Below are 24,432 nucleotides of genomic sequence, written 5' to 3'. Positions count from 1 at the left end.
TTTCAGTGTGGAAGAACTGAATTTCACAGAGCTGAACACTTCCCAATATTATAACACATACTTGAGATTTGCAGGGTGGGTTTTTTCCCCAGAAGTTCTCAAAACACTTTAGAAAGGTAAAGACATACAAAAAGATCAAAGAACGAAGGCACAGATTATGGGTTTGGGTTGACAGGGCAAGGGAAAAGCCTTAATTGCAGGACTGTAGTGAAGTAAAGGATACAAGGATTCTGTCCAACTGCTGAAACTTTGCCACAGTGTTTTCCATCATAGTGCATGGAGGGATATACAGTGATGGGTATCCCAGAAACAACCAAAGCACCACAGTAAAAATCTGCCACCTTCCACCACCTTGGTCACCAGCACAACCAGCATGCTGGCGCTGGCACTGCTGTCGAACATCACCTCCCTGACCACAGGAAAACCACCCTGCCCACAGCGAACTCAAACCTCTGCTAGAGTTGTACTCCAGAGGTCACTTGGGAAACACCCGGAGTTTCCCAAGCTGCCACCATGCTGCTGCTGCTGCTGCTGCTGCTGCTGCTCAACAACCGAGATGGTGGAATGGGCACAACCCCATGTCAGCTGCATCAGCACCAGGCCCTAAAAGCCAGATGTGGTCACACCCATTGTGTACCACACAGGCAGAAGAGCTTGGTCACTCACAGCACCTCAGTAGGAGGAGGGCCAACAGCAGATCAAGGCTGGCAGCCTTTCAGAGCAACAACTCTTGAAACTGCCTGCTTCCTAGAAGGTAAAGGAGAGAGTTTCAACATGCCTAAAAGATTCAGACACCTATTCCCATACATTTCCTTAATATTTAGGCACAGGGTTGACCTCAGCAATGCAAATCTTCCCTGCCACCTTCTCTTCCACTCCAAATAACTGATGGTGGAAAAAAAATCCCACGTAATTGAGAATGGACACAGTGTTCAGCCTGTTGACAAAATCACCAGGCTTTTATGAGGAGAGAAACCACTCTCAGGTTGTAAATAGGGTGATTAGTTACATCTGGTTTTATATGCAAGCCATCCACTGTAACATGTTCCCTCCCTAAAAGCACCACGGAGTGTAACTTGCTTCAGGACTGTAATTGCTTCAGAAAAAAATACAAAGGGATCCTTTTAAATACAGAGAAAATGCCTTTCTGAAGAGAAGACCCTGGGCTTCTCAAGTGCTCAGCAGGTGATTAAATATTCACATGATTCAGTAGCACTGGAAGAGGAGTTTCTGCTATGGAGGCACATTATCTCATTAGAGACTTATTGGAACACAGATAAATATTTATGGCAAGGTTTGTCATAAATGACAACAAATTAGCACACAGATTACAACCTCTGGTTTGACAGTTACCAGAAGAGTAAAAAGCTATTTACAGAAAGTAATGCCACAGGGACAATTTAACTGACCTGCATATTCATCACATGGCCCTCCAGAAACGCCTGATTCAATCCCTGTATCTCCTTTCCTATTTAAGCACAGGTATGGAAGTGTAAGCACTGCTACAAAAGATCCAAGGAAAGTCACATCCAGCTCAGCACACTGTGTCCACAAGCATCTACCACTGTTCACTACTGAATGAGTGTAAGAAGCAGTGTATGGGAAGATCCTTTGGCCCAAAGTCTCCCCACTCTAACTACCAGCTGCTTAGGGACCATTTCTGCTGATTTGGTTAACCTCTTTTACAGCCCTGATGGACTCATTGCCCCTTGAAACACAAATTCAGACCTGGCCTCCTCAACTATCCTGGGTGACTCACCACCATGTGAGGATGCACTACAGAAGAATATTCCCTGTTTTCTCCTTAAAGCTGGTATCTGGAAGGTACTTAAGGATTCGACTCCCGTTTTTCTTCTTCACCTGAAAATCAACACAACCTCCACACAACAAACCTACCAACCTGTGTTTGAGAAACTCAACACTAGTTACCCACTAGCTGAAAAGGGGCACACTCTTAGTTTGGGAGAAAAGAAGTGCACCAAGTGGAACAACTCAAACATGAAAATGACTGGAGTGAACAGGACTTGTACTTTGTTGTCAGAAGAAGACCAAGACAACCCAGGCAGCAAGCACCCAACAGCTGTGCTAGTAGTTTGTTACTTGCCATCCCACAGTAAATTTCAGCCATGCCCATCTGTCCCTTCCCTTCTCAGCTGGGTGCACCCTCCCCAGCCTGGACACGTACTTGTGGAAGAGGTGGCCGCAAGGGAGTTTACGTGCGGATTGCATGGAGTCCCAGCAAATGGCACAGTCGTCATTGTTCACTGCCAGCTCCTCTGGTGTTGCAACTGCAAATCTATGAAGAAGAAACGGGAAGAGACAGAAGGAATGACTACACAATCTCAGCATGGCCTCCTCTCTAGAGGATCCAGTGCTGAGAAAACCTTACCCTTCATGTTAACATTTCATCAAGAGAGCTATGCCAACAGATTTGTTATTTTTTTGATAACTCAGGCTACACTGCACTGTACTTTGACTTAGTACTTTCCAAGAGACAATTATATGATCATTTTGTTGAGATCCTTAAATTATAAACTGTATAGATTTGGTTTATGTCATTTTTCTAAATGAGTTTTAATAGCTGTACCCATTAAGCTGTCTCTTTGGGATCATAAGCATTTATGGACTGACTACTTTTGGCCTCAGATTTTGCCATTCCCATTTGTCTTGACTTTTTTCCCTTTTTTTTAAGCTACAGTGCCATGTAAGCAGTTACTACACAGTATCCAAACACAGACAATATAGAGATGAGTGATGTAACAACATTTCACAGCACTGCTGGTGTGGAATATACCTGAAGAACCACAAAAAGCCAGCTGCCAATGGCAGCTTCAGAAGGAAGTTAGAATGTGGTTCTTCCAGCACAATCAGAATGACCAAAACACACCAAGTCGCTCAGACAAGATGCCTGTGACACATGCAACTCAAACAGCTTTGTGAGCAGCTCCAAGGGGATCAGTGGCTGCATCTTACTGAAAAGAAGCAATGCTTTGTGGATGAACTTTATTACATAGCTCTTAACCTGGTATCACAGCCATTAAATGACTTTCCAAAAAGAAAAACCTCATGAATTTCTAGACAAGCTAGCCTTCTCCACCTGGACTACAGCAGCAGGAATCAGAATTAATCAAACCCACACAGGGCCAAAATTGAAACAGTACAGTGATGTACAGAAAGAATAAAACTCCCTGTGGCTCTTAAAATTTTTAAGAACATAGCTGAATGTTGAAAACATTGGATCAGAGATGCAGTACTATCTGGTATAATATTAGGTTTTGGCAGGCCTCCCAATTTCTCCATATTACCTCACTAAAAGGGAATGGACTAAAGTACTGCCAAGGTGCTCTCAGCTCCACTTCAGGTACAGAGTCTTAGAGCTGGCTTTAGGTTTAGTAAAAACATAGTTAAAGCTAGGCAGGTTTTCATTAATATTTTGATTTCATTTCAGTCAGTAACTGAATACTATGGTCTGATAAAATTAAGAGCATTGATTTCTATCCCAGCCAAGCAAGCATTTGACAGCTGAAATAGGCAGAGCTCTGCAGAGCTTCTGTCACCTCACTAAGGTAGTATGTGTGAGAATACAGGAGAAGAAATACTGGACAGGGGAGTCCACTTTTTGTCACTTAATATGTTACCAGTAATACTGCCATTCTACACGTCAATCCTACATATCTTAAAACCAGAAAGAGTGTCCTCTCTACTAGATCTACATCAAAACTACAGAGCAAGTAAGAGGCTCACCTGGCTTCCATGTTTCCAACCACACGCAGGTAGTTCTTGTGCCGCCGAATTCGCCGCTGCACCTCGTGGAACAGGTAGCGCAGCTGCATGAAGATCACCAGACTCGCCATTGACAACCAGATATTGCCAAACAGCTTGGGAAAAAAACAGAGCAGGGATTAGAAACAAGCACCATGGCAAAAAAGAAGCTGCATCAGGTCTTAAGAGACAAAGAAATTGAGAGACCAGCCCTGAAGAATTTCACTTTTGTTGGGTCCATTCACAGCAACCATGCGTATTCAAAGGTACTACCACTCATTACTTCTTCAGATACAACTTTGGCAGCACAGCATTTATAATGAGGATAAACTGTATTCAGTCCTGTCCAGCTTAGCATCCCCTGCTGCCAGTGAAAATAACTCACTCTGATATTACTCAATAAAAAAGCTAATTAAACACCTACTAAACAGATAATTACACACAGTAGTTAATACTCCTTAACAAAGTTATTTGTGATAACTCCAACTACACAGGAGGAAAGAATGCCAGAATCCCCCCTCTATATTTTCATCTCTATTTAAGTAACTTCTCTGTAATATCTGGTTTCTAAAATAAGCAAAGTAAAAATAATATATAAAATACGTATACCCAATACCCTTTAAGGCCAGTCTGTTTGTTCAGCATTATGTCCAGTATTTCATACCAGCATATGAATATGATGCATCAAGTCCAGGCAAAGCAAGGTTAGCTCCATGACAAAATCTGTGTAGTAGACATAAGTGCCTTTGCCCTCCCACGTTCCCTCATGGTTGAGATCCCAGAGATGAACTACATATCTGCAAGAGTGAGGAAATGAACATTATTCTTATTTTTTCTGTCAAATAGCATCTCTATAATTCAAACTATTTTGTCCATTTTTCAAACAACTTCTGAATATGGATTCTTTGCCGTTCCTAGGCCCTGTGCCCACAGTCTGTGCTCTCTCCAGGGGGACTTCTTTTAATGTTACTGGTTTCAAACAGCAACATTTTTAAAAAGCGAAAAGCAGTCAGTGCTTAGCCTACATTGACACTACAGACATTACCAGCTAACAAAAAAGATGCAGCATTCACTAAAAACTACTTCATGTACTAAAAGTCGGAATTATAGTAACTACAGAACCACACTTTTCAGCATGTGAGGTGTTTCTCAGGTGAGTCATTACAGCTCAGTGTCAGACCTGAAATGCTGAGTGACCTGCACAAAGAGGCTCCTGAGTCACACACCATGTCCTACCTATGCACTCACAGGCATGTAAGAGGTACACATGCATGTGACTTTTTCAAAGCAAAACTTCAAAAGACCAAGACCTTAAAACAAACCCTGTAGAATGACATTAAGTAGCATCTATCAATCCTCATCCAGCAGCACCCATCCACTTTAATCCAAGCTTCAAGCTATCACCACCCACTAAAGTTATCCATGCATTTCAACCCCCATCTGTAAAAAGCATTTCCATCTGTAAAAATCATTCTTAAAATGCTTCTACACGTATTTAATCCTTTGTACTATCCAACATACCTGCCAAGTGTTTACTAGCTGGCTTTAAAATAAATGTTCCTGTAACTACTTAAACACCAGTACAATCTTTTATTCAAATAAAGGCTTCAGGATAAGACACACACATCACTCAAATGAAACAAAAAAAGTCAGTTGAAAACTTGTGCTTAAGAAACAGCACAGGCTAAAGTTAACCACCTTTACTCATCTCATCAACCTGAAATGGTTTGGGTTGGAAGGGATCTTGAAGATCATCTCTTTCCAATCCCTTTGGCTGCCTCATCCAATCAGGCTGTGACCAATCCCAGGACGGGGCATCCACAGCTTCTCTGGGCAACCACTCACTGTGCCAGTGACTCACCAATCTCACAGGGAAGATTATTTTACCTCGTATCAAATCTAACTCTGCCTTCTGTCAGTTTGAAGTCATTCCCTCACTCCATGCCCTTGTCCAAAGTCTCTCTCCAGCTCTCTTGGAGCCCCTTTAGGTACTGGGTGAGGCTCTAAGGTTTTACCAGAGCCTTCTCTTCTCCAGGCTGAACACCACCAGCTCTCTCAGCCTGTCTCCATGGCAGGTGCTCCATTCCTCTGAAAATCTCTAAGGACTCTTCCAGACTCACTCCAGCAGGTCCACATCCTTCATAATGGGGGCCCCAGAGTTGGATGCAGCACTCCAGGTGGAGTCTCAGCAGAACAGAGCAGAGGGGGAGAATCCCCTCCCTGGACCTGCTGCCCACGCTGTGGGGATGCAGACCACGATGTGGTTGAGCTTTCTGGGCTGCAAGCACACAGTACTGGGTCATGTCAAGATTCTCATCCACCAACACCCCCAAGTCTCTCCTCAGGACTGCTCTCAATCTCCAAACACGTATTTGCAATTCAATGAGGTAATTACATACACCTCTTACATCAACATGCTATATGCACTACATCCTGAGCAACCATCCTGTGAAACATAAGCTACTCACCGTAAAATCACGTGAGCAGTTCTGACTGTCACCAGCAGAGACTGCAAAAGAGGAAGAAAAAAAACATACATGTTAACATTCTGGCAGGGACAGTGGCTCAGATGCAGGAGCTCAAGGGCTAAAACACAAAACGCATTTATTGCAGCTTAACAAGTTCCTGTGAACCAATGGTCACTATAGGTGACTGTGTGCACAATATACCTGAGACAACCATGAAGCTTATAAATAAATATGGAAGAAATTGTTCCCAAAGACACAATGCTATTAAAGCAGCCACTAGTGTTACTGCTGTTACATGCCATTTTTTCCTGAGTACACAGGACATATTGCCTTTTTCAATTATTATCACTCAGCAAGTGTCGAGACCACAGTCCCACCAACTAACTCTCCTCATCCCACTTCTTAAAAAAAAAACTGGAAGAACTGAATAATAACAGAAATTTGAGGAAGTTAACTTTAAATAATTCCCCCCTTTGCTGAGATGTAAATGCTGCTAAAGTAACTTCTCTCTTTAATCATACTTACATTTCTAGGCTAAGTACAGAGCACAAAACCTGAGTATATCAGAAAGTGTAAGATCAGAGGTGTAAAGACAAGTCACCAAAAAGGTAACTACATTTCCATGGGCTCTTATCATCTAAGAGACAGTGGCCCCATCACCTCTCTGTAATCCATCAAGCCCACAGTGCTCCATCTCTTCATTCTATCCTCACAGTGAAAAAAAGCAGACATGCTTCCCCCAGAGACTGCCCACACCACCCTGTAGTCAGCAGGGGCCAAGTGACACTGAGATCCAGGGGATTTACAATGAGCAACTGAAACCACTTCTGTGAAACTGGTCTGATGACATGCCTTCAGCCTAAGTACTACAAACAGGACAGAAGAACTATCAAAACCACTAACTTCCCAAAGCAGCAATAAGCTGGTTGGTTTGAATAATTTTTTCCATCTGTAAAAAGCATTCTCAAAATACTTCTATGCATATTTAACCCTTTGCAACACCCTACATATCTGCCAACTGTTTACTAGCTGTCTTTAAAAGAAAAACATGCAATGACAGACAGACTGGACACTGCTTGCTATACTATAATTCTCAAACACCATATATTAAGGCAAAAAAAATTAATGTTTACTCAAAAATACAGACAAGTCCTTACTCAACTTTCTCTGGGCATTTGCACATTTCACATCCACCCTCTGCAGTAAAGAAAATGCTGACAAGCAGCAGAGAACATGGGGAAGTCTACCTAAAACACAAGAAAAACATCTATATTGCTTTATTGAAAACCCTGAGCTAAATCAATGTTTGCAGAAGATAAATTAATAGCTTAATGTAACTTAATGTAATTCATTCATACTAATGGAATACACTTGGCAGGGTCCCTCTCAAGGAGCATCACACAAGCCACCACCAGAAAAACATTTCAGTCTGAGAGATTTAATGTTTTTTACTAAGAGCTTGAAGTCTGCTATGAGGTGTCACTGCCAGTACCTGTACAGAAAGAACCCTAAATGTTTTATTCCACTCACATGAGTGCTGGGTATTAAAATCAAGGAGATTACTCATGGTTGCCTAAACCATACAGGAAATATTAAAAATGTTCAAAAATGGCAAGATATTAGACAATCTCCTATGAGGAAAAATTAAACAGACTAGAATTCTTTTGCTTAGAAGGAAATGCAACAAAACAACAGGCAAAAGAGGATGATAAAATCACAAATTCTATGAAAAATATTAAACAGGGAATGATTCTTTGCTAATTTTCATCATAAATGTATTTGATGATAGCTAAGGACATTATTCCCTGCCCATGGCAGGGGGGTTGGAACTAGATGATCTTTAAGGTCCCTTCCAACCCAAATCATTCTGTGATTATTAAACAGAAGATTCAGAACAACTCAAAGAGCTCTTTCGTTTACATAGAGCCAAGTAAATGTGGAATTTGTTGCCTTTGAGTATTACAGAAGCTGACACACCAACAAGTTTAATGAATGATCAGACAACTTTCCAGAGTACATCTGGGACTATCAAACCCAATGGGCTTGTGCAGCCCTCAGCTCAGGAATGTTCTCAAACACCAGTTGCTGCAAGCAAAGCTAGGAGATCCTTTCTTCTGCATTCCCCACAAAGTTCCTTGCTGCCCTGCAGCAGCACAGCAGGGGATCCATGGCTTGGCTGGACACCCCATACTTACATTGACTGAGCACTCCTTTGTTAATCAGCACACAGAACAGCTCCCACCGAAATGAACAGCTGGGCCCCATCCTGCAACCCCAAACATTCACACACAGCACAGCGCTAAGGAGGCAACACAGGCACCACAACACTCCCTGATAAACCTACCCCGAGCTGGTGCAATGCTGATAATCCTTCTGCCAAACCAAGATAACAGACATGACACCAAAGAGACCCCACTTTTTAGAGACACTGTTAAATCTTCCAATACCCTTCCACTGTTTAATTACAAATCTGGTCTTGCATATTCTCGTGTTCAGGGAAAAATAAAGCGATGTATTAAATAACTGACCTGTGGTGTGACAAGCATCATATTCTCCTACTATCAGTTGTTTTCCTTCCTGCTCCCTAACTCCAAGTATGAATTCAAGATAAGAGAAGAAAAATAAATTGTACATGTTACTTGTTATCTGAACTAAGGATGTGCTAACACAACATACTTGCAATTATACTGGATTCCTTTTGTTTGTTTAAGATTATCACTTCCTCAGGCAGAGTGAAACAACCCATCACAATATCAAAAACATACTGATGTTCACTCCACAAACATACTGATGTTTACCCCACAGTGCAAAGTGTTCAGGCGCACACAAAAATGCCTTGCTCATCTCAGCTGAGACAGAACTCATTACACAAACATAGGCAAATCCCCTAAGTATGCCTTAAGGAAAGTATGTTAGTCTCACTCCTTTTGGGGAGAAATGAAATAGAAAATACAACCTCAGAGAAAGAGGCTGAAGTGCACATTACACTTTCATACACACTCTCTCCCTCTCTCAAGCGCTGTTTCACCAACCCTTCTTGCAATGCTCATGAAGCACAATCATTACTTTTTCATAAGCTGTCATTTGATTTCAGCATCATCTTACAGGTCTATCCTCTCATTCTCTTCTTCAGACCAAGATTTTTTTCAGGGAGTTAAAGGCTAAAGACAGAAAGCATGCCAATCTGGCAACTTCTGGAAAACAGGAGGATTTGTTTGTGTCTTCAAAGTTTCTTTCTTATGGGAATTAAAAGTAAATCCACTGTGTACCAGGACACCCCCAAGTAAGGGGTCAAAGGCAAAGCAGAAACCACAACACATATGAAGAAAGTCTCACCTCTGCTGCCATGAAAGCCAACGTGTGCATGCCATGGGTGTAGCCAACAACTCCACAGACAACTGCTAATCCACAGCAAGACAGGAGCATGGCGATGAGCAGGGCCAGCACTCTGATGTGGCTGCTCATGGGTGTGGTGGGAGAAAAGGAAAGCTGCCAACACAAATACATAAATACATGACAGGTTTAAAGGAGTACTTCATCCACCCTGCCTTCTATTGACACCTCACCAAACAGGACCTCATTCAGGAAAATCTTTTGCTTTCTAGCATAAAACCAATTTCACAACGCAATGTAGTAATAAATAAAGAAGAATAAAGCTAAAACCACATACAATCCCAAAGCCTCATTCATGTTACTGTCATTTACATTCACTTTTTAACAATCAGTTACAATTTTTTTATTTACAATTAGGATTATTTGAGCTAATGTTTAAATCACCTGTGCAAGAAAACCAGACACAGTAGTTTCCACATCAAACCCACAGCCTCTGCTTAGGATGAATAGGCACTTTAGAAAGACACCTAACCTAACACAGAGTCTTCGAGCAATGTTTTGCCAATTTTTCACCTGATAGCTGATCTGAATTTCTCCAGCTTGGTCTTCCATCCCCTAGTTCTTCCATTGTCATTTTCTTCTGGAAGAAAGAGACTTCTACCCAAAAAAATACTTAAGCTGCAGCTAGAGACTGCCAGACAGACTCTACTGAAAACAGCTGTCTCATTCAATAGCATGCAAAGTGTGTTAAATCTCTAAACTACCTTAACAGAGGGCTACTACACCTAGTCTGTCTGAATCAAAGGCAATCCAAGGGGATGTTGGTCCATCCTCTTTTTTCCAGAGCAGGATGAGAAAGAACAGGACAAGGAAAGAAGGAGTTGCCCAAAGCTTCACTCTGGTTTGATTAACAAAGTTGATTCCCATTTTTTGTTTTTAAATGGGTTCTTTCTTACATCTTTGTATCTGGTTCAGCTCCACATGCCCCTGTCTTTGCAAGGCAAATCACAAAAGTATCATTTGTCCAAGCAAAAACTGACTATGCATGCTTTGAATGTAAAAGGAATATAACAAGGATTTCTTCCCACATGACCTTTGTTCTTTCACAGCTTTCTGAACAACACTAAAAATACCAGATGACTGCCTTGTTTCAATGCTGTCTCAATTTTCCTAAGCCCAGCCAATACAGTTTCAAATTTAAGTGCTTAGCTACCTGTGAATTAACAGGCCTTGCTGGACATTATTAAGAAAAAACCTGCAAAGCCCAGATCTACCTAAAAGAAATTAATGGATTCAATTTAGGTCAAACTTCTATTCGAGGAGAGAGGAGCCTAGGAAAATGCAGGCCCATTATAGTTTAAAGGCCAAGATTTACTGTTTAAATTGCAGTTTCTTCTTCCTTGCCTAGCATTCACTTTCTGCATCTCTACAGAATTTATTCCTGGTATTAACAGAAAGTGGAATGTAGCTTAGAGAGAAAATTGCACAGTATATTGTAAAGACACTGACAGTCAAAATTCAGCATATCTAAGTGAGTGTGAAACCTGAGCACAGAAGCTGCAGAAACAGGCTCCGAGGGCCAATCCTAAAGGGCACCAATCTAAGGAATGTTCTGTTGCTAAGATGTCTTTACTAAGGAGAGCTATGAAGCCATCTCATGCAGTTATGTAAAAGTAATTACAGGGCACATATAAGGAGCAATTTATTAAAGAAAATAAGTATCTTCAGCTCCATTTGTCTCATGGGAAAACTGAAGGAGTAAGATTGACATTGTACTTTAAAGCACGTATTTGAAGCTACTGGGAAGTGCACACGTTCAGTACTGCAGAGTGGGGAAACGGTTTAAATGATCTGTTTGCACCTTATCACAAGCCAGTGCCTGAACCAGAAACAGAATTTGCATGTCCCAAAAGACAGCCCTTAATCAAAACTTACATATTCAAAGCGATCCTTGCAGAGCTGAACCATCAGATGGAGAAACACAAGTCCAGAGAACCAGAGGCACCACATCACTACTTCTTCCACTGTTTGAACATTCAGCACACCAAAAATGAAGATGAACTTGTAGAAAATGAAATTCCAGAATTTATCCTTAAGGTGCTGTAATGGAAGACACTTGGTTACTGTAGTGAAAGCACTGAACAATCCACACAGAGGGAAGAAAAGGAGGGGAAAAGAGAAGAAGAAGAAGGGAAATTTAAAAAAAAATGGAGGTAGAAACGCAACAATACATTAGCTAAAGTCTGCTGCATACACACCTTCAATAGTATTTGTTATTACCCTTACTGAATTAAAAAATGTATTAAAAATATTAGTAGATCTTAGTATCTATCTAGTCTTTTATACCATGGCACAATAACTGTGCTACACAGCACACAATGCAGTTTCCTGCTATACTCCTAAAACAGTGCTCAGCACACAGCAAGTCTGATCTCACTTTGACTCCTCATGCTCACACAACTCAGCTACCAGGCTGCAAACACACAGTCCTCTATGCAGGTAGAGCTGCCACAGTTAGTTATTCAAGATGCCCAAATTGCCTAGCACCTTGGTTACAAAAACCTGCCAAAAAATACGGATGATTAAGAAAAGATGACAAAGTCTGTTCTTAAGAATCACAGTGCCTACAGCGGAGAATGAGATGGATGAGCAATGAAAATAAAATGATTCCCACACACACGCAGTATGAAAGAAACAATATGATGTTCTCAAGCAGCAGACAGCAAGCCAGCTTGGAGGGGATAAAAAAAATTTATGAAACAAAATGTTTTGTTAAAGTACAGATGAAGTCACCAGGAGTTTAGTTAAGACAGGCCCTGAATTCCTTAATGATGCTGCCGTTTTGGGCTTGCCAGTATTAATAAGCAGTTTTCCTTTATATGACAACTGAGGCAAACTCCCACTATCCAAACACAAATGGATCCATCCTGCTACTGCTTTTCACTTCAGTTTTTAAGAGGGTAGAGAACATCCTGGAAACTATAACCAGTTAGAATTCTACATCCTTATAGTCAACATGGACTGGGTAGAAAATCTGGCCCACTGCAGTTTGATAGTGCCTTGGTTTTAACAAACCACTCAGAGACACTACAGGGTGTGAATTACAAATACAATAGGCTTTGGGAGATCCACAGTTATTAATGAGGCTTTCTGTACCTTAGCTCTGAATGTCAAAAATCATCATGGCCTGATTCCTAAAGAACTGCATTTAAAGACTTTTTTTTAATACGTGAACACACTCCAAACCAGTGCTACTGCATTTACACAAGCAACTCATGCATTTGCCTTACCGTTTTTTTAAAAAATACTATTAAAAAGATACTATTCAAGGTCCTGCTGCTGCTTTCATCTTCTGCAGGATCCTGTTTTTAAAAACTCTGGGCTTTCATAGTTCCCTTGCTGAATTTTTACAAACATTCTCATATAGCCAAGAGCCGGACTAAACAGCCTCAGTTTTCAGTCCTGCTCACCTCCTTTCTCTGGGGATTTTCTTGCCTACTCCCTCTTAAACCTGCAGGCTTGTAAACCATCCACTCAGTGTATGAGGATGGAAAGCACTTCTCCAGCAGTCAAGGTACAAAAGAAGAGGGAACTCAAGACTGCCAGTGCTGACAACTACAAAACGCAATGGAGAAATGCTGCCAGGTGCAGACAGGATAGAGAAGAACATGCTACAAGTATTTTGAAGTGAGGTGCACTTGTAAGAAATCTGACGGAGTTCATTAAGAAACAGGATTTTCAAGTTGACTGTGGGCTTATAAAATACAATAGGAAAAATTCCCTTAGAAATAAACCGGAAGCTTGTGGCTGTGGATATACTAGCTAACCAAATGGTAAGACCTATATTGTAAAATTTACTTTTCTTGTGCAGTTTCAGCAATTCTATATAGAAAATCACAACATTTGCCATGTTTCACGGTTTCCTTGTTTGCTGTCTCACCTGCCTCTCGCTGACACGAAGAGGACCAAACACCATACACTGGATAAGCTTAGCAACCAGCATCAGAAAACAGCAAGCAGTATTCACTAGCACCTGGAAAGAAAGACAGCAGTCAGCAACAAATACTTCTGCCCTATTTAGAAGGAGGGAGAGAAGGGGAATGAACGAGTCTAACAAAACCTGCTGTTGTTCACAGAACAGTATTAGTTCCTCTTTTTTTGGTGAAATTTAAGCCTGGCCTCTTCCAAGATAGATTAAGTAGCTGATAAGTCACTTAGCTTTTTTTTTCTTAGAAATACTAACACAGTTAGTTTGATACAGCAGTACAGCCAACAAACTGATCTACCTCTTCACAATACAGATTAGCAAATTTCATGAAGGAACACTGGGACAAAACTTCGAGATCACAAAGATGCTAATTTTGTTTAACACATGGCAGATAAGAAAACTCCAGTTTGAATCTTTGTTACAGTAAGAGGATTCAGAGGTTGCCTCAAAACATGCTGAATAGCACACGCTTTCAGTAACACCACTGCTTGAGGCTTTCTTGGGAAACTGCTTTACAGCAAAGGAGAAAGAAGCAGAACGCATGGGCCTGGGAAAACTGCTATCTCACATTTGGCAAAGGCACTTGTAATTAACTTTTGACCTAGGGAGGACTTTAAAAAGGCGAGAAGGTGGATGATGAAGAAGCCTCACCCTGCCATTTCCAAAGGACGTAGAAAAAACTTTTCCAGGACTCTTAACTTAAGGTCCAGAGACCACATTTCAACAGAATGAATGTGTTTGGTATATTAAAAAATCAGCACCTCAGTCAAGGAAGCATGCTGTGAAGCAGATGTCCAACTACTGCCACCTTTGAGTGACAGACAGATGAAAAGTTTAACAGCAACAACTCAGCAAGGTTTCAATATTCCCTTGTTGAGCCTTTATTTCAACTACAAATCAGTGAGCCAAAATTCATTATGAGGTTTGGGTTTTAAAAGATACAGACAATTATTTTCTTTTTTTCTTAAATGGTGAGAATGTTTCCTCTTACCTACAAGACTTTAAGTCCTATATTTAAAAAAAAAAAATAAAAAAAAAAAAAAATAAAGACATATAAAGCTTGGGCTCGAATACCTGACAGTCCCTTACTCAGATTTCTGGGAGAGCAGGTCGGGCAGTGCTTGGCGAAGCTTAAGCCCAGCACCCGCCTGGGACAGCAGCAAACGTTCCCAACAGCTTCTCCCAAACCCCCCGGCCAGGACAAGCGAGGGGCGCTCGGGGAGGGAAGCACAAGCCGCGGGCTGAACTCTCGGGGCGCTCGGCTCTAACACTGCCCCACTGCCCCGGCCAGGCAGGAAGGGAAGCGACTGCGGAGGCGGCCCGGGGCAGGCAGGGGGAAGCCAGCCGAGCCCCGTCTTTATTCCGCGAGCAGTTTCCAAACAACAATAACGAAACACCCCCCGGACCCGCCCGCCTTTCCCCGGCCGCAGGGAGGTGCCGGCAGAGGCCGATCCCGATCCCAGCCCCGCAGGCCGCGGGCCCGCAGGCCCCGCCGCCGCCCCGGGCTCACCCAGACGCAGAGGCTATCGGAGAGCAGGTAGTAGGCGACGTCCAGGGCCCGGGGGCCGGCGCAGCGCTGGGGCTCGGCCGGCTCGGTGTCCGCCGCCCCGCCGGGCGCCTGGGTGAGGGCGCGGTAGGCGCTGAGGCCGGCGCCCAGCAGCGCCAGGGCGCTGAGTGCCGTGTAGGTGCGGAGGCTGGGCCAGGGGAAGCGCTCCAGGAACAGCAGCGGCATCGCGGAGCCCTCACCACCGCCCGGCCCCGGCCCCGGCCCGCCGCGCTCCCCCGGCTCAACGCCCGCCCCGCCGCCCCTCCCCGGGGCCGGGCGAGCCGCCCCCGCTGGAGAAAGGAAAGAGACCGGGCCCGAACCGCCCGCCCCAGCTCCGGCCGCCGCGTCCGCCCGTCACCCCGCGCGCTGAGTCACGGCCGGGGCGGCGCTTCCACCGGCCCGGCCCTGCCCCGCACCCCCCCGCGCCCGGGACAGCGGCCGCTCCGCCGGAGCCGCGCGTGGGCGGAATTAGAGGGGCCTTCGGGAGGCCCCAAACCCACAGGCAGGGTTGGCAGAGGAGAGCGCGTAGAGACTGCAGGAGCAGCGCCCTTCCACAGGCAGCCTGGAACAAGAATTAGTCTCCCTAACTACCGTGTGGTAAGTAAGGTGAGATGTGCTCTTAAGTGCCAAGGCTCAAAAACTGCACTCTGCTCCTTGTTTTTGCAGCAGCTGACTTCCAAACTTCCACCTGCCCTTCCTTACTTCCACGGGCAAAAAGGGTTCTCTTTTCCGCTCCCCTGCTAGCTTTATTTCCCCCAGGTGGCAGCTAAGAAACCATACATTCTACTCACCATCTGTCTGGGCCTTCCATCCATAGGACCGAAGAGAACAGCCCTTCCACTACCTTTGATGCATTTGTCAGTACACTTCCCATACTGCACAGCTTCAATTTGACCAAAGCACCAAGCTGTCAAGATTGTTCTGTACATTGCTTACCAGTGCAGATGGCAGCAGAGCCAAGCACTTTGGCAAGATTCAGTTCTCTTGGCAGCAGGCATTCTCCAACCCTGCCTTCATATGAGAGGACAGTGCACAAGCAACAGTGCATCTTCTGATCAGACGCAGAATTTGGAAACAAATCTTTTAAAGGCTCATTAAGCAAAATAAAGGCATTGGGAAGTGTCACATCCAACTGGACTTTACATTTAGCCAAGCATGTAAAAACCCCAGAATTAGGAAGATTGGTATTTGCCACCTACAAGAGACTGAAATGTTGAGGAGAAAAAGCAGAAGCGTGGGTATCCCTTGCAGGACAAGACAGCACAGGTCAGCATAACATGGAACCACTTGCATGTGGCATTCGCAAAGCGTTTCAGCATGACCCTGATTCTGTCCCACAGCTGAGGAAAAATATACAAAATTAACTTCACTTTCCCTATTTTAACTGTATCTCAGACCAGTCCAACAGAATTTTTTGGGTTGTTACTGTCTTAAGAGGGCACTGAAGGAACAGATGCATGTTCCATCTCCTCCAAGCCCTGTACAAACAGATCAGTTCTGGTAAAAAAAGGTAAAGGCTACACTTGCCATTAAGTACTCATGCTCCCTCAAAACAGCAGTTCTGGTCTCCTAGTTAATTAAGGCTCAAAACAATATTGCACCCACTTATACTGTTTCATTTCTCCCAGATCCTAGGGATATTCCCTGCTCAGGGATAGAGATTGCAGCATCTGAATGGGCTCTGAATGGCTTAGCTCCTCCTCATTTCCAAGGTCATCTGTACTCCTGAAGAAAAGTAATAATGTTTAAAATATAGACCTAAAAGAGACAATTAAAGAAAAATAAAACAACTAAAAACAGAAGGAAAAAAAACACTAAAAAAAAACCTCCCAACAACAAAAACCAAACCAAACCCAACACAAACAGAATCTTAACCATATTGTTTAATGGTACAAAACAATAAATTGGTGAGTATTACAGTGAAAAGGGATTGAAACACTGGTAGCCCATTGCCATCTCTCTAGCTAAACAGTTGAGATTCACTTCTCTGTTCATACCATAGAATGTTTAGTGGCCTTCAGGAACAGAATGACTTAAAAAAATTCTTGTGTCACACATATTCATTTCTCTACAGTTTAAAGCTGTGCTCACAGAGACGGCTTCTTCTATTGGAGTCTTCAGGTATATAGGAATTCAGTTGTAAATAAAGTTGAACCTAAAATTAAGAGCATTATACCAAGTGAGGAATTTTCATTCTTTTTTTAAGGGCATTTTTGAATGAATAAGCAAATGTTTTGTTTCTGTTCTGAACAGCACTCTTCTACCTGACAGGGCAAAAGTGCATTTTTTAATAAGACAGCTTTACAGTGTAGCAGGAAGCATCATTTTTAACAGCCAATCCTACACCAGCATTGCACAACTGTCTCTTAAGGTTGCAGAAGAACTAATTATTAACATTTCATCTCCCAGAACAGGTTCATAGATACAAAAATCACAGTGAGAGTTATATTCCTCCATCAGCAACTCTTTTGCAGCATTTCTGCTGCCAGGCCAACCTTACATATTCCAAGGGGAACATACAGACATACTCAAAAGAGAATTTTTCCCAACTAAGTTTCATAAATAACAGTAGAAGCAAGCATCCATCTCAGCTTCCAGATGCCCAGCCTTTGGATGTGTCTGTTGCATCACTACCCAACCTGCATAACAGATAGTGTTTTGCTGGTACCCAAGAGGAAGTACCTGCTGTCTTTAGAGGAGGAGAAGCCAAAACTGGGGCTAGAGAGAAAAAAGCTCAGCAGGAAACAAGAATATTATGGGCAATACCAGTGCTAACATTCTGCTAACATACTTTTTTCATCATAGTAGGTGGGTGACAGAACTACTTCCCTGAGGAAGAGCTGGCAGGCTGTGGGACACCTGGGATGTCTGAACATTCTCTAAAGTAAGAGACCAGTGAGACTAGTGAGCTCTGGAGGGACGAGCCACAAGCCATTTCCAGGTAAGAAAGTCAAAGCATGTACACATTGGAAGAGGAAGGAAAAAATATAGCTACAGATATTTGTGTCATAAAGATGCTACACTTCATTAACTCTACTACAGAGTGTAAAAAACCCACCACATTTAACCAGCACAAAGCTGTATTCATCCACACCTAACTCAGTGCTTCAAGCTCACATCCTGGCTTTAACTCTCTAGCGGTCCCCAGTAGCTACAAGAAGCTGTTCCTCAGCCTCTGCACAGCCTCATCCTCACTATCTTCCACGTCTTCCTTAGCTACGACTGCTAGGCAGGACTTTGGTGCTAGCTAGTTGTGATCAGTGCCTCGAAAGTGTCCATCACACTTCATCTGAGGCAGAATCTTTGGGATAGATGCAACCTTTTCAAGTTGGTTTCTGTAGCGCATTGCCTTGCTCTGGAGTCCCACAGCAAACGTATTCCCAAGAACCACTATACAAATACAACATACCTGCTCAAAAGTTGAGGAAGGCTGGAAATAATGGGTCCATATCCTGGCGCATTGTCATAGAGTTCAAACAATGGTGCTGCAACCAGCTTGTAATTTTTGGGGACTGCAAACAAAGCTAAAAACAAATACAAGCTGACAAATCAGAAAAACCAGCACACATTCAGCCACGGTATCATCGCTCCATGTAGACCTCAAAACAAGTTCGCTACATGGAGCACTCAAGCAGGTTTATTCCTTCTCTAGTTAAATGTGGGATTCACATAGTGTACACAGACTGATGCAGGAGCAAGAATGAAAATTTACTAGGAACTCATGTTCAAAGGATCTACCTTCAAAACAAATACCAACATTTAACTTTATTAGTGATCAACTACAAACAACTGCAAGCATACAATCACAATGCTACTACATTTCCTTGTGTGAAATACAAGCATTTAAACACTGTAACAAATACAACACTTCGATGCAAACACTTACCCTTTTCTTGAAGCTGGACCAAAAAGAGCTTTTTGTGTTCTTTAGGCTTTGTAATATGAGCTGGGATATAGGGATACTAGAAGAAAAATGGTAAAAAACAGTTGTACAGAGCTTTGAAAATTGTGCAATCTTAAGTGCTACTTTATAAATTATCAACCCCTGTACAAACTTTCAACGTGTCATATATTGTTCTTTTGTGGCATAAAATAAACCATTTTCATAAGAAAGTACTCGAGAAATGAATGCTCTTGCTGTCACAACTATTGACAGAATCTAAAGTGGCACCAATACTCACAAGCAGTTAAAACAACCCAATAAAACAGAAATGCATAGAAGCAAACTGAGCAAGGATTTTCATTAAAGCCCTAAGAAATAGGGTAGTGAGGCTAATTTATTCACAGGGTATCTGTTCCATAAGCAGCAGTACAAGAGTTTCCATTGTGGCTACAAAAGGAATTTAAATGGTGCATCTGTCTCAGCATAGAACTGGAAGCTATTACATCCAGTGGTTTCTTGTCCATCACACGGGTGTGAGGAGGGAGACAGCAGTGTCCATTTAAAAAAGGGCTGTGGTTTCTCTTCAGTCATAGAAAGGAGATGAAATAGATAAAACCCAGAAAAACTAATTGCTCATGCAGCAGGTACTCAAGAAGCCCATCTGGTAGGTTGAAGGCTTTTAGAAGTACAAACAGAACTTGACCAAAGAAGATGGAAGCCCACAGGAGTACTCACCTGTGGAGGTTCGAAATTTGGTCTCCACCAGTTGCCAATGCAGTCATCAATCACCCAGTCTTGCTGAACACCATCCTGACGACCCAGTATCTATCAAAAATCCAGTAATAGTCAGACCTTGAACTACCTCAAGGAAATTTTTTTAGTTAACACATATTGGAAGCACAAAGACTTGCTGTAATATATGTCTGATGTAGTTCATAACTGCTCTGAGACAGCTTTCAATAGAATTGTAGAGTATTTTTGTATAAAGTGAGATTTTTTACTAAAAGCCTCCTCACCTGGTAGGACAAGGGCACTCTAGAAACCATTTCAAAATCTATGCTGTTCTCAGTTGGACTGAGTCCTATCAGACCAATGGGAAAAATGAAATACATTGTCACACTATCTGGCAGAATTAGTTACTTGGAGAAAATGGTGCATTGGGAGGACTATCTCAAAGGCAAGTCCCCATCAGTTGTCCTCCACAACATATTTTATTGCTCATCTCTACACACACTTGCCTGAAGCCAGTCAGAAAGCAAAGCTGCAAATGAACACAGGACTTGAGCAGCAGGTAGGAGTCAGCCACACTCATGATGCAGACAAATGAAAACTTGACTGCTTTATTTGTTAACTACCTGAGAACATCACAAAAGCAACAAAATAACAACAGTGGTAAGAAGACTAATGCTTTAGCTTATTCTGGTAATTCTGAAATAATGCAACATTCTGCTATAGAACATAATGAAAGAAAACAGACCTCTGTCATTAAGCGTTTGAGCCCTTCTACCTCATCTTCTCCTGGATTGAGTTCACCACCAGGTCTGTTAAAATAATCAATGATGAAAGCTAAAGTTATTTTATTGCATTTACCAATCTTCACAGGCAAGTTCCAGTGTGCTTCCAGGCAGGGAGTTACAAATTCACTTATGGTTCTTAAGTCAGAAGTTCCAAATCTAGCTTTGCTGAATTTGAAGACAGCAGGACAGCTTTCACCAAAACTGAAACTAATACGTTTATGTCTCTTATAAAAACAACCATTGCATAAAATACTTTCAGTTTAGCAGGACAAAGCATAACAATACACACAATAATAATTGGGACACTCAAAGGGTAAAGTTTTAACAATAATAACCAGAAGCTGAAGGGCTGTAAATACTGCCTGTATTTGCTCTTATCACAAAAACAGCATTCACTGAAGCATACAGAAACCAGAAAATAAAACTCGTGGGAAAATGATGCAGGATTACTCATTTTCATCATTACAGCACTTTGCAAATCATTTACAGTCTTGCCTGGTTTGTCCACAAAAACCCTCCAAATCAAGATGTCAAAAACGAATCTAGACGTAAAATTAGACTTAACACATACAAAATTGAGAACAATATAAAATGTTAAAACAGAATAATAAGAAGACAAACAGGGTAACATAAGACAAGCCAAGGCTATCTAGTTTGAAAAATAAAATCACCACCATCACTACAAACATAATCAAACACTAAAATTTCACTCTGGCTGTGATAACTATGAGATGAACTGGAGCAATTTTCTTAAATTTAGATGCCTACCCTTCTTGCTATCCCAGCTCAACCATTAGTTTGTAAACAGGTATCATTCTGCATTTACAGGGGGTTAGTCCTTGACCTCCACTTGCCCATTTTTGTGGGCATAGCATAAGCTACTGAAGCCTAACTGCTTTCACAATGCAAGTACAACACACCACCAACTGCTGCTAATGAGTTTTAAACAAGATTTTACTGTAGTGATGCACTGTAACTAAGATTCCCAGTCAGTTCCAAACTCAATCACCCCCCTCATGAGCAGAGTCAAACAAACACACTTTAGATGAAAACCCCACCATTCAAAAAATACTTTCCAGACTAAGTCTTTACAAGCAATGAATCCCATTCAAAACATTGAGCAGTTGGACACAGTTTAACCCCTAGCCTGCATGTTTAGTGGTCTGTGACAAAAAACTGAAGTTACACTTAAGAAACAGACACTTACAGCTTGAAAAAAGTTGTACCCAGCTGCAGTAACAGCACGTGGGGCAGCCTGTGCTCATGCACAATCAGAACCCCTTCCACTGTCCGCCTCATGCCAATCTTGTCAAACTCTTCTCTCATGCGCTGAAACCGAGCTGCCACAGAACTGTCCTTCTCATACAGAGGCTCCTTTGTGCCAAACGTGTAGTTGGTCAGAGGATACCTATAAGGAGGAGAAAAAATGTTGCTGCATAACAAGAAATCTAACTTTAAATCACCATGACACAGTACATAGCCTGAGGCAGACCCTTCACTGCTTGACGGGTAAGTCATAGTGCAGGGCTAAAATCATTGTTGGTGGCTTATGAGCCCCCTGTCCTAGGGAGATCGGCACTATGGAACACACAAGCACAGACAGTCCTGCTGGGCTACACTCTAGCCTGGTGCTAGCTCAAAAGAAGGAAAAGAAGCACAGAACCAACTGTCATTCAACAGACACCCTCTTTGATCTCCACACTGCAGGGAAAAGGCAGCTGAAGCTCTGAAAGGAGCTGGAAAAGAGACTGGAGATAAAGCTCTGCTGGGAAGGAAGGAAGGAAGCTGCACAGGACTGCAATTTTTTTCTCCAGATGTAATGAGAGCCTGAGAACTAAACTGTTAGAAGTGTTTTGTTTTGAAGTGGGAAATCAGACTTGGATCACAGAAGAGGAGAAATGTTGAGTTTCTGAGTGTAGGGTTGGGAGCCTGGGGTAAGATCAAGAGTGTGAGCAGATCCCTCTGTTGGGCTGATGCTGGACCCCTGCACTCTTGTCACAGTGTAGCAGAAACCCAGCGATTTCTCCAGGCAAGAGGGAATGAAAACAGAAAAGAAAAGAAAGGTTAGTCAAGAAACTGGTCAGTGCAACACAGCACAGAGGGCAACAGGGGAGTATTATTATGCAATTAAATCTATGTAACATAGAGGTCTGATGGCAGGAGACCTGGAGGAAAGACAGAATCACCCAGCTAAGTCAAAAGGGAGAAGAAAATGGTTCTGGACAGAGCAGTGATGAGTTACCACCATGGTTTTACTGACTTGTGGCACACAGCAACTGACTTAACAGAGTGAATGACTGATCTTATATTTTCCTTGAGATGCATCTTGCCATGGATTCTTTCCCCAAATATGTCAAACTTTAGTAGCATACACTCTTCCCCCCTCAAGTTCCAGCACCCCTCCTCCTCCAATTTTCCTCATGTTTTACAGTGGTGAAATCACAAGCCAGTTGCCATTGTTAGAGCTTTTTCTCATGTAGACAAGTGAGCCAAAACAGTTTCCAAACCACAGATTCATTTACTAACAAGCTTCCCCACTTTCACTTATAGTTTAAAACCATCTACGTTTCTTTTTCCTTTTCCATTTTTAGATACACAAATGGCTTGTTAATAACCTACCATGCTAACCCATACTATACTAAAGTGGGTGCATTAGTCTGTACATCAAAATCCTTAGCTTCGACTTAATAAAAATGCTGCTGGTAACACAGCTTCCTGATAAATCTTTGCTTCAGAAACCCAGTAGAAATATTCTAATTTCTGAAGTTGGTATTTGAACTTTCACAAGACTCTGAATAAACTCAGCTACACTAAAAAAACACAGAAGTGTCAGTGATTAATAGCTAAAATTGAATATTGACTGTTGCAGTTAACATTTGCTGGTTTTTGCAACTTGACAGATGCACTTAGCAAAGAACACATCCCACATCCACCAGACTCTACTGGAGGAAAGAAAAAATATATTATTTCCTCATTAAAAAATACATAAATACTTATTAGTAACACAGTGACATTAGTAACATTAGTGACATTAGTGACAATTTTCTCTGGTAGCAAACGCTCTGGATTTTAACTCCAGCAACTGCACCAGACAAACCACAAACACCAGGCACATCTAGCCACATCTTACTGACTGCCCAGGGTCAGCCCAAACCCCAGCGCGGCCAAGAAAAAGCCCTTCTCTTTCTGCCGCTTTTCTGGATGCCTGTAACAGTGCGAAAACTACTGTGATGCTCAACACACCTAAACCCTCCCTGTGTTACTTAGGGTTCGCACCTCCCGAGCCAGACACTGTTTCTAAGCACTAAAGCGTTGACACCAAATACTCCACACTCCCCCAGAGGCTAGCAAGCCCTCGGTACCCACAGCGCGGCTCAGCAGCCCCTGCGAGGCGGGCGGGCGGGCCCCCACCGGCACCCGGGCTCTACCACCGCTGAGCCCTCAGTCCCTCGAAGGGCCGAGACCCTCGGGACCTCGCACGGCGGGCACGGAGGGAAAACCCCACCGAGCCTGCTGACAGAGCGGGGACGAGCTCGCCAGCGGGGCGGGACGGGAGGGGAGGGGGCAGAGCCAGGCAGGCCCCGAGGCGGCGCTCACAGGTTGATGGTCCTTTCGAGCGTGAGCGGCTTCGTCTGCTGGATGTATTTGTTCCCAAACTGGTTCACCCCGCGGGGCCAGCCGGTCTGCGAGCGATTAGGCGGCACCACGGACATGGCGAGAAGCGGCGGGAAGAGACGGCGGGAGCGGTAGATCAGCGCCGGGCAGCAGGAGCGGCGTCCGCCATTAACACCCGCCAAGCCCTCAGCTCCGCGCGCCGCCTGCCGGGACCCGCCGCGCTCCGCCCCCGCCTCTCCTCGCCCATTGGCCAACGGCATTCCGCCCCGCCCCCGTGCGATCCGATTGGCCACCGCGGGCGGAGCGCGGGGATCGCAGGG

General features: G+C 43.1%; 2 protein-coding genes across 2 annotated transcripts in view; both read right to left on the bottom strand.

The window, feature by feature from the left end:
* Positions 1–15,338, bottom strand: part of AMFR (autocrine motility factor receptor) — a 28,389-nt gene extending 13,051 nt beyond the window's left edge. The window contains exons 1-8 of the mRNA XM_042027404.1: positions 15,062–15,338; positions 13,504–13,596; positions 11,499–11,663; positions 9,567–9,719; positions 6,231–6,271; positions 4,427–4,559; positions 3,745–3,878; positions 2,186–2,296 (exon numbers count right to left, since the gene is read on the bottom strand). Coding sequence (XP_041883338.1) covers positions 2,186–2,296; positions 3,745–3,878; positions 4,427–4,559; positions 6,231–6,271; positions 9,567–9,719; positions 11,499–11,663; positions 13,504–13,596; positions 15,062–15,283 — 1,052 coding nt within the window. The 5' untranslated portion in view covers positions 15,284–15,338. The remainder of the gene's footprint in view (positions 1–2,185; positions 2,297–3,744; positions 3,879–4,426; positions 4,560–6,230; positions 6,272–9,566; positions 9,720–11,498; positions 11,664–13,503; positions 13,597–15,061) is intronic.
* Positions 15,339–16,962: 1,624 nt separating this feature from the next.
* On the bottom strand, positions 16,963–24,332 carry NUDT21 (nudix hydrolase 21). The gene is made up of 7 exons (XM_042027408.1): positions 24,095–24,332; positions 21,705–21,905; positions 20,458–20,521; positions 19,716–19,805; positions 18,984–19,059; positions 18,507–18,621; positions 16,963–17,252 (listed from the first exon to the last, which is right to left on the bottom strand). Exons 1-7 carry the CDS (start codon positions 24,208–24,210, stop codon positions 17,231–17,233), a joined length of 684 nt encoding a protein of 227 aa, XP_041883342.1. The 5' UTR covers positions 24,211–24,332; the 3' UTR covers positions 16,963–17,230.
* Positions 24,333–24,432: the final 100 nt, after the last annotated feature.

Source organism: Corvus kubaryi, unplaced genomic scaffold (assembly GCF_017639235.1).
Source record: "Corvus kubaryi isolate FWS band 111438036 unplaced genomic scaffold, C.kubaryi_AGA036_p1.0 37300, whole genome shotgun sequence".
Lineage (NCBI taxonomy): Eukaryota > Metazoa > Chordata > Aves > Passeriformes > Corvidae > Corvus > Corvus kubaryi.
Note: the sequence above shows the minus strand (reverse complement) of the source record. Positions and strands in the feature narration are given on the sequence as shown.

Coding starts and splice junctions, on each gene's coding strand:
- NUDT21 (XM_042027408.1), bottom strand. CDS start 24,210: ATGTCCGTGGTGCCGCCTAATCGCTCGCAGACCGGCTGGCCCCGCGGG. Junction 21,906..24,094: donor CTCGAAAGGACCATCAACCT/GTGAGCGCCGCC, acceptor TCCTCCTTATAG/GTATCCTCTGACCAACTACA. Junction 19,060..19,715: donor CAAATTTCGAACCTCCACAG/GTGAGTACTCCT, acceptor TTTTTCTTCTAG/TATCCCTATATCCCAGCTCA.